Below are 15,821 nucleotides of genomic sequence, written 5' to 3'. Positions count from 1 at the left end.
CTTCTTTATGCTAAGGATAGTTCATAATAACTAGGCACCTGTTTAATATATGACACAGCAGTAAGCTCCATCCCTCTTGTCTGCAGTGCATCCCGGCGATCAGCATGTAGATAGGTTTGTATAAAGAAATAGAAAAACTGGTTCATCTGGAGGAAACCTGGTGCAGCTAGATCTGAGATGTACTGAGAATATTACATAGAGGTAGCAATAATGGGAGGGACTGCATAGTATAAAAGCCAAGGGCTTAATATTCCTCAGTCGGTGCCATCCTTCATCTTTTACCTGCAGCACCCTAGGACCAGCTGGGCAGGTAGACTTGTACAGAACATCCAGCTCTTCCCAACCTGCAAGAATGGGTTCCCAGGTAAGTGCACTACATATATGTTGCATCTTCTAAGAGCACAGAGTTTACGAAGTGCAATCTCAATGCAAATAAAATAAGTAATAGTGACATATAACTGTGTCCAGTAAACTGGTAGTGACCAAAAACTGCTCGTGTAGATGTATGGAAAAATCTCAATATGTCTTCATCTGTGTGCAGATTACGCACTGTATGTAATTCTAATAACATTTATTATATAATGTGTATAGGTAGAAAAAAATCCAAGCACTCACCGGATGAAATGATCTCTTTGTGCGTTTATTCAGACATCACAGGGAGGGAGCAGTGACAGGGGTGCGGGAGCGTGTAGCAGACAACTGTTTCGCGCCTCAGCGCTTTGTCAAGTCTTACATCACTACCAGGGGAGGGTAGTTTAAATAGTTTACATCATGCATATGCAAATAATATTCAAAATAAGTGAAAAATAAACAAGTACAAATTAACTCACAAGAAAACACTCTAATCATTCCTCTCACTGAGGCCATTGGGGCCAGTCGCATCTAGAGTGGCTTCTCTCCGAGAAGCAACATGGATTGCCACTCTAGATGCGACTGGCCCCAATGGCCTCAATGAGAGGAATGATTAGAGTGTTTTCTTGTGAGTTAATTTGTACTTGTTTATTTTTCACTTATTTTGAATATTATTTGCATATGCATGATGTAAACTATTTAAACTACCCTCCCCTGGTAGTGATGTAAGACTTGACAAAGCGCTGAGGCGCGAAACAGTTGTCTGCTACACGCTCCCGCACCCCTGTCACCGCTCCTTCCCTGTGATGTCTGAATAAACGCACAAAGAGATCATTTCATCCGGTGAGTGCTTGGACTTTTTTCTACCTATACTCATCGTACTGCCCTTGTCTCTGTTTGAGCACCGCGGACATTGATCAGTGCCCCTTTTTAAGCCCCTTATCCGACTCCAGCGCACAGCCACTGTTTGAGCAGTATTCAGACAGTGCCGGCACCTGCATCTTCCTTAATATTCAATATTTATTATATAATGCTACTTAAGGTGGTAGATAGGCAGATAGATACAGAGGCTTGCAAAAGTATTCACTCCCCTTGGCATTTTTCGTGTTTTGTGGGGATGGTGTTCTTGGGGGAATAAGGTGTGTTGCTTTTGCGTTAGACATATGGCCCAGCTGTATGGAGTGTATGGCTTACTGTGGTCCTATGAACAGATACTCTAGTCTCTGCTTCGTAGCTCTGCAGCTTCTTTAGGGTTACCTTTGGTGTCTGTCAGGGGCGTAACTACCACTGTAGCAGTCATAGCGGCTGCTACGATGCCCACCACATCAGGGGGCCCATCCCTGCAATACACTGGGCCTCCTGTGCTTTAATCATACTACCAAGGGAAATGCCCACCATGGGGGACACTGTGTATTGAAGGGGTAGGATAATAGGGGAGATGTCTCTTTTGGGGGACACTATGTACCGGGGGATAAGAGGTGAAATCCCTACCATGGGGGACAATAGGGTGGATGCCTACCAAGGGGTACACTAGAGGAGATGTCCACCATGGGGGACATTATCTACTGAAGGGATACCAGGGAAAATGCTATCAAATAGGCGGAGGGGTAACAAACAGGGGGATTACCTATAAGGAGAGAAGGGGGACCAATCAAAAGTTTGCTATGGGGCCCAGTCCTTTCTAGTTACACCCCTGGTCTCTTTGCCCAGTCTCTTGGCAGAGTTGTTGTGGTATCGTTTTCTTTCCATTTGATGATAACGGATTTGTTGGTCTTCAGGGAATCATCAGAGATTTGGATATTTTTTTATAATCCGACCCTGACTTGTTCTTCTCAACAACTTTGTCCCTGACTTGTCTGGATATCTCCATGGTCTTCATGGTGGTGTTTGGTTAGTTTGCATAATGACGTTGCAGCCTCTTGGAGGGTCTTTCAGAAAAGGTATATATATACATATATATATATATATATATATATATATACTGACAGACCATGTGACACTTGCACACAGGGGGACTTTATTCCACATGTGAGTTCTGAGGAAAATTGGTCGCCCCAGAGCTTCTCAGGGGCTTCATAGCAAAGGGGGTAAACACATATGTGTCAATTTTCAGTTTTTTATTTTCAAAAAAAGTTCTTGAAATATATTTTCCACTTCACCGACTTGCAGATGCATCATGCACAATTCAATTAAAAAAGAACACAGGTTGTAATGTAACAAAATAGGAAAAAAATCAAGGAAGTAAATACTTTTGCAAACCACTGTTTAGATGGATAGGTAGACAGAAAGACAACAGAAGATGCATAGATAGATAGATAGATAATAGGAAATGTATATATATATATATATATATATATATATATATATATATATATTTCGATAGAAAATAGATAGACATGAGACACGTACAGTAGATAAAATGACATAGACAATATATTCTCCAACTATTCTCGATCCACTATGCCATACTGCCGGATCTATTTTCCATTGACTATACATAATAAATACATTAAAATGGATCTGGTTTTTTTTTTTATTTATTTATTTTTTATGTACACAAATATGTGGTTGACCACTTTTTATGTACTTTAAAATTAAACATCCTGAAAAGAAGACAGTGAACGGATGCAAAATCGCAATGTGAACCTAGCCTAAGTAATTGTATGTTCTATGTAAAACATCCAGACCATTTCCATTGTGTGTCTTCTTCATTCCACAGGAGCCACCTGATGTCCACACCTTCCCCAGTGAAAAAACAGAAAAGAAAATAACGAAGGATAAAATATTATCAGGGTTTAAAAGAAAGAAGGACAAGAAAGTGGAAAACTTGAAAAGGGAGCTGGATATTGTAAGTTATCCAAAGCAGCAAAAAAAAAAAAAAAACCTCCTAAGTAACTACTAGATGTAGCCTGGGATTGACCTGACTAGATTTTTTTTTTTATTCTAGGTTGATCACAAGTTGAGCTTTGAAGAACTGGAAAAAAAATATTTAGTAGATATTAAAGCGGTAAGTCTTGTTTAGAAAAAAACATTAACAAAAACTATTGGGGCCTTGGAGTTAGTAGAAATGGTTCTATTATTCAGAAGTGAACTATTGTACAATATTTTAAACAAAATTGTATTTTTTCATATAGGGTTTGAGCCCGGCAACTGCCCAGGAACGTCTCATCCGCGATGGACCTAACAAGCTTACACCTCCTAAAGGAACTCCTGAAATTGTCAAATTTTTGAAGCAAATGGCGAATGGCTTCTCCATTGTCTTCTGGATTGCGGCTGCCTTGTGCTTTCTTGCCTATGGACTTCAAGCTGCACAGGACCCTACCGTTTCTAAAGACAATGTAAGAAAACCCGATAGATCTTAGGTTAATATATGTTGAATTCTTTGCTTTCATCATATAGATTATTGAGTTGTATTTCCTCTATGTCTTCAGCTCTGGTTGGCCATCATCCTTATCGCAGTGGTGGTGATGACTGGTATGTTTGCATATTACCAAGAAGCTAAAAGTACCAACATTATGGCTGGATTTAAGAACATGGTGCCCCAGGTAAGAGGTGTTACTGCCAATTTCTAACACATCACTTAATGAGATTTGTCCCTAATTCTTTTCTTTGTCAATTTAGCAAGCCTTGGTTCTTCGTAATGGGCAACGTGTTGAGATGGTAGCAGAGAACCTTGTTGTAGGTGACATTGTCTTTATAAAAGGAGGAGATAAGATTCCGGCCGATTTTTGTCTGCTAGAGAGCCAAGGTTGCAAGGTGAGAAGAATAGAGAAAACTTTTTTGTGTTTGATGCAGACATCTTTATGAGCAACCGTTTGAAGACAATCTTGGTAAAGTGATATTGTCACCCCCTTACTCTATGTGCAGCTCTCCACAATAAACTGCCATGAAGCCCCACCTAGGTGACACTGTCAAATTTTAATTAAAGTGAATATACCATCAGGCCTCGGCTGTAACACTGGAGGCTGGCCGACCCACCCCCAGTAGGAGGAAACCCCCGCCCCTCTATGATACGGCTCTATTGATTCTAATGGAGCCGTGTCATAGAGGGACGAAGGGTTCCTCCCACTGGGGGTGGTTCGGCCCGCCTCCAGTGCTTCAGCCCGGGCCTGATGGTACATTCACTTTAAGTAATTTAAGAGCAGAAGGAAGACAGACAAGTTTTATACAGGTATATATCGAATGTGCAGCATGTAAGCTTGTCGATGGTACGGGGAAAAGCACATAGAGTAAGGAGGAATACAGTATCACATTAAGTCATAAGAATGACATTTACGTTTCGATGTGTAGGTAGATAACTCATCCCTCACTGGTGAATCGGAGGCACAGCCTCGTGGTGTGGATTTCACTGATGATAACCCTCTAGAGACCAAGAACTTGGCTTTCTTCTCTACAACCTGCTTGGAAGGTGAGCTTTAAACCATTAGTCGGAGCTTCTCTCATTTATGTATTTGTTTCATTAACTAAGAAGTCATGTATTTGTAGAATAGCAAGTGTAACTCGTCTAATAGTTCACATTTACTCTACAGGGACAGCGTGTGGCATAGTTATTAACACGGGTGACCGTACAGTCATTGGACGTATTGCATCACTGGCCTCACAAGTTGGAGACCAGAAAACACCAATTGCTGTGGAGATCGAGCACTTTGTCCAGCTGATCAGCGGGCTTGCAGTATTTGTTGGTGTAGTATTCTTCATTATCTCCGTCTCCATGGGATACAGTCCCCTAAATGCTATAATATTCTGCATTGGCATTGTGGTAGCCTATGTGCCTGAGGGACTACTGTCAACTGTAACGGTTAGTACATATATCTCTACTATAGAATTACAGCAATATAATTTTTTGCTTGGTTAACAACTTCTTTTGACATTCTGTTTGGTCTTCCTAATCCCACATCTACCCTTTAGGTTTGTCTATCTCTGACTGCAAAGCGTATGGCAAAGAAGAATTGCCTGGTGAAGAACTTGGAAGCTGTTGAGACTCTAGGATCTACTTCAGTCATTTGCTCCGACAAGACTGGAACTCTCACCCAGAACCGTATGACTGTGGCACATATGTGGTTCGATAATATCATCCACAATGCAGATACCAGTGAAGATCAGACAGGTAAGAGCCCATTGTTATCCTTTCTTTACAATACCTATTCGTAATACAACTATTGCTAACCATCGCTTGTTATTTGTCTCTTTAGGTGAAATGTTTGATCAGAGTTCCACAACTTGGCAAGCACTAGGTAGAGTCGCCAGTCTATGTAACCGAGCAGAATTCTGCGGTGGTCAAGAAGACTTGCCGATCAGCAAGGTAAACACTTTTTTTGGTACATTACACCAATGAGAGGCATTGTTTTTAGAAGACACCCATACCCCTATAGATGTCACCCACTAAGGATGCCCAATGCCTTACATGCTTCCATGGAATGTAACAGATAATTCGAGGTGGTTACACAAATAAAGTCCAGTAGCATCAGCTGATCCACCATGCTGGCTTCCATTAATAAAGGGGTTGTCATGAGATAGCACATTTTCAGTACTCTCGGTTAGAAATCAGCAAATCCAGCGAAGCTCGAATCTTAGCAAAAACTAGACTCGTTGACAAGTTAATTTTAGCAAAATTTATTTCAAAATTTTCAAAATTTTCTGCGCTCCCCCGGTGTTCTCTTTGGTGTCTTCAGCCACGTGTTTAAGCAATAACTGACTGAGGGACAGCACCACGGCAAGTGTTTGGCTGAGCAGACTGTCATTCTCAAAACACAGCCAATCACTGGCCGCCATGCTGTCTGTTCTCAGCTATTCAGTGATTAGCTGAGCGGAGAGGGACAGCCCACTCAGCCAATCACTGACTGGCTGAGAAGGGCCAGCCCCACAACCAGTGACTGAGTGACTGAGTGGCTGAGCGAGCCGTCACTCTCGAGACATAAGAGGTGGTGTCCGTTCTAAGTTAGTCTGTGATTGGCTGAGAGGGCTGTCAATCTTCACTTAGCCAATCACTGACTAACGGACAGCACCATGGCCAGTGATTGGCTGATTTGTTGAGTTGGGTTCGCGAACCAAATTTTTTTTATGTACTTTGTCTGAAATCCCATTATGAAGTGATTGGTTACTTATTTGCTTCTTCTTTTTTGCACAGAGAACTGTCAGTGGAGATGCCTCTGAAACAGCTTTACTGAAATTTACAGAGAATGTTTTAGGAAATGTCATAGAATTTAGGAAAAGGAATGAAAAAGTATTGGAAATCCCCTTCAATTCCAGCAACAAGTACCAGGTAATTGATAGATCAGGTGACCTGGAAACTTTTCTATTACCGTATTTTCTTTTTGGAAATTTGTACTATTCGGAAGTTGACATCTTTCCCTTCTTATTAGGTCTCTATTCATATCCCAGAGGATCCTGCTATAAAAGGTTATCTGCTAGTGATGAAGGGGGCCCCAGAACGCATCTTGGCTAGATCTAGTACCATCATGATAGGAGGACAAGAGTGTCCACTTGATGAGGAAATGAAAGAGAACTTTCAGGAAGCTTATATGGCTCTAGGAAGTCTGGGAGAGAGAGTTCTTGGTGAGTATATGTAATGTTCTAAACCGCTAATGGAAAACCGCTCGTGGATTGATTGCATCGTTTATGGGCTGCACAATTCCCTGTGTAAACAGAAGATGTGCGGCTGATAGCAATGTATATAAATGGCCGCACAAACGATCCAGGGATTGTTTGTGCGGCCCTTCCTCTTGATTATTTGTGCCGTGTAAAGGCACTATACAAGAATCCAAAGAAATTGCCAGCCCACCCTGTTACTGACACATCCAATTGTGATGTGGTTCTCTGATAATGAAGCATGTGAAAATGATATGACGTAAATCCAAAACCAACTAGATGTCCACAGGTTCTTAAAAAATTTCAAAATCTTTATTGGGCATTACAAAAAATAAAATAACAAACTGATTAAAAAACACACCGACGCATTGCAGGGTTTCACCGCTTAATCATGGCAAGTGTGAAGTAACTATAACAAACATAAGTAATGCCCCATTCAAGGCACACCCTTGATAGGAAGTAACCTAACCCAGGTAAGTCATGTGATATACTTTCAAACAGGTAAAAAAGAAAACATCACATAGAATGGACAGGCATACCATGAACAAAAAATACATACATAATAAATAATTTTTACAATATAAAAAAATTGATTTATTCTATATCTACTTCTGTAGCCGTCTAAGAGGACCTAAGATCTTATAGAGACAAAGTTGTCAGGGTGATTCAATGCTGTTTCAATGTTCTCCTTTTACATCAATGTTCTCTTTCTTCTGCAGGTTTCTCCCAACTTGTGCTTCCTTATTCTACCTACGGACCTGGTTACCCTTTTAATGCAGAAACTGGAAATTTCCCACTAGACGATTTATGTTTTGTTGGCCTCATCTCCATGATTGACCCTCCTCGTTCCAGCGTTCCCGATGCTGTCATGAAGTGTCGTAGTTCAGGCATTAAGGTTCGTATCCATTACCATCGATCTTGGTAATAGCTAAAGTTAAAATTTGTTACAAAAACATTTATTTATCTGTATTTTTATGGCAGGTTATTATGGTCACTGGAGACCATCCAATCACAGCCAAAGCCATTGCAAAAAGTGTCGGCATTATCTCCTGTAATAGCGAGACAACGGAAGATATTGCCAAACGATTAGGAGTCCCTATTGAAAGAGTTAGTCCCAGGTGAGCATATGACTATTATTTTCCGCTTTCTCAGTAACTTGTCTTAAAGGGGTTGTTTATGATTATAAACTTATGGTTATTTGTTTGAAAACAGCACCTCACTGGTACACTGATTGAATGTAGTATTTCAGCTCAGCCTTCTTTTCGTCAATGTATTTGAGCTGTAATATTAGACGCAGGAGTTGGTATTTCTGGGTAAAATTAGTCATGTTTTTCAAATTTAGTAAAGTTGTATCAAGAAATTAATCAAGATGCTCCCTTGGTGTACGCCAAGGAAAAAGGGGAAGAATTGCCCTTGTTCCATGGCGTATGACAGGAGTATCCCCCACTCCCTTAATGGGTGGGCAGGGGGGAAGCGGCAAGGCAGGGAGGAGGTGAGCCAGTGTAAACCATGATGCAAATGGAGCCTAAGTTACCAGTCTCAAAACACGGGAATAGCCAGATATCCCTCCAGGGGAGGGAAGCTTATTGCCAAGGGGGTGCCTCCCAGTGGGGAGAGCACCAAACCACCCTGATACATAGCCCCTTAAGTCCCACTCGGTTGCGAGCATTGGAACATAAATAGGGAAATACCAGGGTGGTCCCTTTTACGTCAAAGTCTAACTCTGTGGCGAGTATTGCGACATGACAAGGGTTTACCAAGGGAAGCATCCATCCACATATAGCTGTTTCGGGGTAGTTGCCCCTCGTCAGTGTGGAGTAGGATTCTGGCTAACAGGGGCAATGAAAAATAGACCAACGGACCCCTCTTTTGCATATTTAAATTTATCAATGGTGACTCTTCAGTGAGTACTCCATTCGATTTTTTGTCGGTGGTCTCCCTTAGCTCAGCGATCGCTGTGTTTTGCAAATCTACATCTGCTCCAGAGGAGGAGGAGATTTGTCCTGTAATGCCTGCACCAGGCGCAGGGACGACTGACGGTACTAAGAGGCGTCTGCCTCTTAGTAAATCTGGTGGTGGAAAGGGGGACATATGAGTGCACCAGTCTTGATAAATCTCCCCCTTTGAGTTACAGTTAAAGTTTTTCTTTTAGTATTTTTTAGTATATCAACCTGTTAATTGTAATTACAGGGATGCCTGCGCCATTGTAGTGAATGGAGGTGAAATCCTTGAAATGAGCTCTGATGAACTGGATGACATCTTGAAAAATCACACAGAAATCGTGTTTGCCCGGACCTCACCTCAACAAAAACTTCTCATTGTTGAAGGTTGCCAGAGACTGGTAAGTGACAGCCCTAGAAGAAAGAAAAATGCAACTCAACGTTGATGCCTTTGGATGTACTAGGAATACATTACATTTACAACTTTTAGGGTTCCATTGTGGCCGTGACTGGGGATGGTGTCAATGACTCCCCTGCACTGAAGAAAGCCGACATTGGTATTGCGATGGGTATTGCTGGCTCTGATGCCGCCAAACACACTGCTGATATGATCCTTCTAGATGATAACTTTGCTTCTATTGTGACCGGTGTGGAAGAAGGTAAGATGGACGTTCCAGGAGGAAAAAGCTTCTCAACTGCTCAATAGTCTCTGCTTTTATTAATTGGTTTTAATCTAAGCAACCCGATCTTCAATGTATCATATTGTACTCCAGAAAAAAAAAAGACATTTTTTCAGTCCAACTGGCTGTGTCAGGAACTGTCCGGGGCAGTATCATATCCCTTTAGGAAATCTCTCACCCTCTGGACAGTCCCTGACACAGACAGAAGTAACAGAAGGGGGCGCCATGTTTGATTGGAAAAGATAAGGGGTTGTCCTTAGTATGTCTAGTTTTCTATTGCAGACAAAGTTTGGGCAGGGCTTCTGTTGTAGCCAGTTGCGTTACAGAAATATATGTTTGTATTTGGCTGTAGTTGGGCAGCACAATTTTTTAGAACACATATAGAAGGACACAATTCCCATGTCTTCAATTTTTTACAATTTTGTGAAGTTTTTTGCCTGTACTTATGTCATTCTTCTGCAGGACGCTTGATATTTGACAACCTGAAGAAGTCCATCTCATACACAGTGACCAAAAACATCCCAGAAATGATCCCTTTCATGGTCTATGTGATTATCAGCTGTCCTTTGCCCATAGGAGCCATCACCATCCTCTTCATAGAGCTGGGAACTGACATTGTAAGTTATTATTTTAGAATATACAAATACTTTTTATACATTGAGACATTGGACGTCTCATCTGAGGTGACTTCATCAGGAATATTCTGTAAATACCATAGTCTTCTTGACCTAGGAATACAAAATGCATGGTTACTGTTACTCTATACTTTTGATGGCCATACCCATCGCTTGCATGTATGGGGCTCTCCCAACCACCCACTGACAGATGATGTAGTTGGAGACAGCGGTCAAGAGTGATGCAAAATCAATGCCGACTGCTTTGTTCTGGGAGAGATAAGCCAGAGAGCTCTCTCTCTCTCTCTCTCTGCAGCTTACACCTCGCCTCCCCATAGAGAACACAGTAACTCTTGTCTGTGCCAGATGTTCCTGTGTATGGCTGGATACAGATCCCTAGGGCCCAAGACCTAAGGTAATAGAGGTCCCCTTTAGGCACCCAACTTTACTTTTATTCCGATCATTAAAATAATATTACTAGACAAAGGTACAAAACCTTTAAAACCTGTGTATAGGGAAACAGGAGACAGTCGGGAGAGATAACTGACGGCTGACTGTCCGTTCTGTTGTCAGTTATTAAAGGTGTATGGCCAGCTTAAGATTGGAAAACTACCCAACAACGCTGATTTTTAAAAAATTCCCTCAGATCCCTTCTATTGCATTAGCATACGAGAAAGCAGAAAATGATATCATGACCAGAAGGCCACGTAACCCATACAAAGATCGTCTGGTGAACATGAACCTACTGTCATATTCCTACTTTCACATAGGTAAGAAGTGTCTTCCTATGCAAAATAAAACTTTTTATTATCAAATTATTATTTTTTTTTTAAGTTAAAAAATTACTTAGGAAGAAGCTTATAAATACATATATTATCTGCCCTGCAGCTGGAATAGAGTCCTTTTCTGGGTTTCTGCATTATTTCACTATGATGGCTCAACAAGGATTCCTTCCAATTACAACCCTTGGACTCCGAGTCAACTGGGAGGACAAAACCATCAATGATCTGGAGGACAGCTATGGGCAGGAATGGGTAAGCATGTGGAACTGGAAGTAATGGATAGGACCTATTAGGGTTAGGGCCCTAGTACATGGAGCGATATTCGGCCAGACTGGGCCGATTCGGCCAATTATTGCGTTATTATTGTGTTATAGAGGCAACGATCAGCCAATGAAATGATTATGGGCACATTAAAATTTTACTTAAGGCCCAGTATAGCCAACGATGCCTACCTACTTTTCCATTGTCATCCTTTGCAATCTTTTTTTTTCAGACCTTTTACCAGCGTCTGACCCAGGAGTGGTTCTGCTACACAGCCTTTTTTCTTGGTATTGTGATTTGCCAAATGGTGAACGCAGTTATCCGAAAAACAAGAAGGAACACCCTGCTGACCCGTAACTTCTTCAGGTAAGTTTTTGGATGTGTAAGGCCCCATTCACACGTCCGTGTCAGTTTATACTGTCAGGAAATCCTGATCAGGAGACCCCAAATGTCATCAGGAAAGTATCAGGATTTCCTGACAGTAATCCGTTTTTACCATCAGGAAAAACCTTCAGGATTTCCTGATGAGATAATATGGTCTAGTATGCCAACATAAATCACAGGTACCCACACAGCCCCTAGTGTACCTGGATGGCCACAGGCTGCAGAACTACAACTCCCTTCATGGCCTGCCAGCAGAGCCATGATGGGAGTTGTACTTCTGCAACCTGGATGGCCACAGGCTGCAGAAGTACAACTCCTATCATAACCTGTCAGCAAGACATGGTGGGAGTTGTAGTTCTGCAACCTGGATGGCCACAGGCTGCAGAACTACAACTTCCATCATGACTTGTCAGCAGAGCCATGATGGGAGTTGTACTTCTGCAACCTGGATGGCCACAGGCTGCAGAACTACAACTCCCATCATGGCCTGCCAGCAGAGCCATGATGGGAGTTGTACTTCTGCAACCTGGATGGCCACAGGATGCAGAACTACAACTCCTATCATAACCTGTCAGCAAGACATGGTGGGAGTTGTAGTTCTGCAACCTGGATGGCCACAAGCTGCAGAAGTACAACTGCCATCATGACCTGTCAGCAGAGCATGGTGGAAGTAGTAGTCCTAAGGGGTAATCTCACCTGTCCTGGATCCTGCTCTGTCGGGGCAGCGAGGTTGGGGTCCGGGGCAGCCCTGTGGTGAGGTCCGGGAAGAGTGCAGTGCAGAGGTCCGGGCGGCGGTCGGAGGTGCGGAGCATGCGGCGAGTGGCCCGGTGGTGAGTTCCCGGGGGGGGGGGGGGAGGCTCAGATGATGGAGAGTGGGCGGACTGGCAGTGAGTTCTGGGGGGGGGGGGGGGTGCGGGTGATCGGCTGGTGGCCAGAGTGCGGGGGGGGGGGGGGTGCGGGTGATCGGCCGGTGGCCAGAGTGCAGGGTGGGGGGGTGTGCGGGTGATCGGCCGGCGGCCAGAGTGCAGGGGGGGGTGCGGGTGATCACACGGCAGCCAGAGTGCAGGGCGGGTGGTGGGGGGATCTCAGGCAGTCCTGTGCTGAGGTCCGGGTCCGGGGCTGGCTCTCTACCAATCCAGAATCACGGGCACTTTCCTGATATACATCAGGAAAATGCCCGTGATTCTGGCGCTCCCATAGACTTCTATGGGGGCGTCCGTGCCGGATTTCCGGACGAAAATAGGACAGGATCTAAAAAATCCGGTCCTATTTTCCGGAACGGACACCCTTCCGGAAAAATCCGGAAGGGTGTGCGTGTCTAATGTTAGCCTATGAGTCCGGAAATCCGTCCGGATTTCCTGATAGGAAATCCGGACAGATTTTCCGGACGTGTGAAGGGGGCCTAAGTGTCTATGGTTAAAGGAGGTCTGGCAAAAATTTTTATTAAAGTTTTGTATTGCCCCCTAAAAGTTAGAGAAATCACCAATATACACTTATTACGGGAAATGCTTATAAAGTGCTTTTCTCCCTGCACTTACTACTGCATCAAGGCTTCACTTCCTAGATAAAATGGTGATGTCACGACCCGACTCCCAGAGCTGTGCGGGCTGTGGCTGCTGAAGAGGATGATGGCAGAGGGGCACTGAGGGACACAGTGCACTGGAGGGACACTGAGCATCCCTCTGCCATCATCCTCTCCAACAGCCACAGCCCGCACAGCTCTGGGAGTTGGGTCGTGACATCACCATGTTATCCAGGAAGTGACATCACCATGTTATCCAGGAAGTGACATCACCATGTTATCCAGGAAGTGACATCACCATTTTATACAGGAAGTGAAGCCTTGATGCAGTACTAAGTGCAGGGGAAAAAGCTCTTTATGTGCATTTACCGTAATAACTGTATATTGGTGATTTCTATAACTTTTGGGGGGCAATACAATAGTTCAATAAAAATTTTCACCGTACTTCTCCTTTAACGTGTTACATTTATGTATAAAATAGGATTAAGTAGGCTAGTTTGTATGGAGTCACGTCAGTATAGTCAGTATATTCGAGGCTCAATGGGAAAAGGGGGTGCATAACAATGGTAGGACAAAAAACATCTGTTTTTTTTTTCTTCCTTCCTTTACGTTTTTTTTTTTCTTCTTCTTTTTTTGTTTTTCCACAGAAACAAAATAATATTTTTGGGTGTACTCTCACAAATAGCCATCGGGGTAATTGTCTGTTATGTCCCTGGATTGAACATAGGCTTGCACTTTATGCCTGTTCGGTAAGTACCAGCATGTACTGTAGAGAAGTGATAAATACTATTACGCTAGCAGCTATAGTAACCATACCCTGTTTAAGTAAGTAGCTCCTTCTGACCATGAAGAAGATGGATGTGCATAAGCAATGAAATTTAACACAGGGTTAACACTGTGCGGTACAGCGGTACAACCAGTTAATATTATGTCATCACATCATCATAAACAAAGGTTTTATAGTCCAGGCATTAAATACTGGTGCTAACCTGCTATCACATGATGGTGCAGCATAGGCTAGTTACTTACCAGCTGCTTCAGGTATTCCAGGCCATGACTGATGAGATGCAATGCTGGCGTTACGAGCAGGATCATAATGTTACCCTGATAATTACAGATTTTACTATGTTCATTATAACTTAAGAATAAATATTTCACATTGGTTTTATTATTTTCCACAGGGTCCAATTCTGGTTTGTTGGCATCGGGTTCGCAATTCTTATCTTTGTATATGATGAATTACGAAAACTTCTAATAAGGAACTTTCCTGGCAGTAAGTATCTAAAGTGTGATGTTTGGGCCATATCATCATAAACCATTGTATATACATGGGTGTCCATACACCTACAGAGTATATTGGTTAAAGACCTATGTCTTAATAGTTACAATGACTGATTTGCAGTATGGAGGTCATCAAAGATAGATTTGGATGGTCAAACATTGACCCGTCCTTGTCTACGAATATCATAGCTGATGTTTTTCTTTCCCAGTTTTAAGACATCTTGAATGGCTTTGTCTACCCACATACAGGACAGAAATATGTAGTTTCAATAAAATACCAATATAAGAAAGCCTAAATTCACTTAAAACTCACCCTAAATATCCATGCCCATGTGCTCTTACCAAATTAGATCAAACATGTTTTTGACCTTGTAATGCAAAGTCTTCTTTCCTTTCAGGTTGGGTGGATAAGGAGCTTTATTACTAAAGATCCATCAGGCTTTCCATGAAGATTCCCCATTGTTGGACCCATTTGTCTGGCTGCCCTCTCCTATAATTCCATGTACATATTGTATAATTGTATATAGTCACACAACGTAAATAAAAGTTTATTTAAAAAAAAAAATGTTACAGAGGTAGTAAATGCCTTGTACACAGTATTGTAAGGGTAATGTAATGTTAATGACTAAGTTGTAAAAGGTAATTATGTTTCGGCAGCCCCTTGGGGCAGCAACCTAAAATCTAAGGCAGCATCATGGGGCAGGCAAGAAGTAAAAGGGGGTGGCTGCATCAGGAGAAGTTGGGGAGCAGAATGTGGTAACGTTTATAAGCAAGTGTTGGGCTGCTGACAGAAAAACCACAGAGCATCCAGAATGTCTTTAGGTAACCAGCAGTGGCAAAGCTACCATAGAGGCATAAACCATCCCAGATTACCTGTCACTCCTCCCCCCAGATTGCTCGTCACCACCCCAGTTTTCCTGTGACCCCCCCCAGATTGCTCGTCACCACCCCAGATTAGTGATGTCACGATACCAGAATTTTGAGTTCGATACCAATACCAACTTTTTTTTTTCAATGCTCGATACCAATTCGATACTTAATAAATTATATTTTTTTAAAAAAAAAACACAAGAGTAGAGATCCCCCCCCCGACTGTCAGCTCTGTACAAACCATATTACTTTATAAATAAAGTTTCCATTATTTAAAATAAATTTTCTTAAAAAAAATAGCCCTATTCTGATTCTTAACATGGCTATGGGGCAATCCGTAGTTTTATTTAGTACCACGTTTTTATGTGGTACTGAATTTGGTGGTTTCTCCGCTTGCACCATTTACCGTGCGTCATCAGGAAGGTGATAATCTTATAATATGCACAATAACACTTCAGCTATCAGGGGGGATGATGGGAACTGTAGTCATGTGATACACCCTTTAGCTATCAGGGGGATGATGGGAACTGTAGTCATGTGATACACTT

General features: G+C 42.4%; 1 protein-coding gene across 1 annotated transcript; it reads left to right on the top strand.

Moving 5' to 3' along the window:
* Positions 1–292: 292 nt before the first annotated feature.
* Positions 293–14,948, top strand: LOC138769930 (potassium-transporting ATPase alpha chain 2-like). Its single transcript, XM_069948687.1, has 23 exons — positions 293–364; positions 3,071–3,199; positions 3,299–3,358; positions 3,486–3,689; positions 3,783–3,896; positions 3,973–4,107; positions 4,642–4,759; positions 4,881–5,149; positions 5,260–5,458; positions 5,544–5,653; positions 6,479–6,613; positions 6,714–6,906; positions 7,659–7,834; positions 7,921–8,057; positions 9,130–9,280; positions 9,370–9,538; positions 10,022–10,176; positions 10,820–10,943; positions 11,062–11,207; positions 11,449–11,582; positions 13,770–13,871; positions 14,304–14,395; positions 14,802–14,948. The coding sequence occupies exons 1-23, from the start codon at positions 353–355 to the stop codon at positions 14,828–14,830; spliced, it is 3,093 nt and encodes a 1,030-aa protein (XP_069804788.1). The 5' UTR covers positions 293–352; the 3' UTR covers positions 14,831–14,948.
* The last annotated feature ends 873 nt before the right edge of the window (positions 14,949–15,821 follow it).

This window comes from Dendropsophus ebraccatus, chromosome 12 (genome assembly GCF_027789765.1).
Source record: "Dendropsophus ebraccatus isolate aDenEbr1 chromosome 12, aDenEbr1.pat, whole genome shotgun sequence".
Taxonomy (NCBI): Eukaryota; Metazoa; Chordata; class Amphibia; order Anura; family Hylidae; genus Dendropsophus; species Dendropsophus ebraccatus.
The sequence above is the reverse complement of the archived record's forward strand: the minus strand, read 5'-3'. Positions and strand labels throughout refer to the sequence as shown.

Bases quoted from the DNA above. Each gene is read 5' to 3' on its own strand.
- LOC138769930 (XM_069948687.1), top strand. The intron at 8,058-9,129 runs GTGAGCATATGA...TTGTAATTACAG, and splicing joins ATTGAAAGAGTTAGTCCCAG to GGATGCCTGCGCCATTGTAG. The intron at 13,872-14,303 runs GTAAGTACCAGC...TATTTTCCACAG, and splicing joins TTGCACTTTATGCCTGTTCG to GGTCCAATTCTGGTTTGTTG.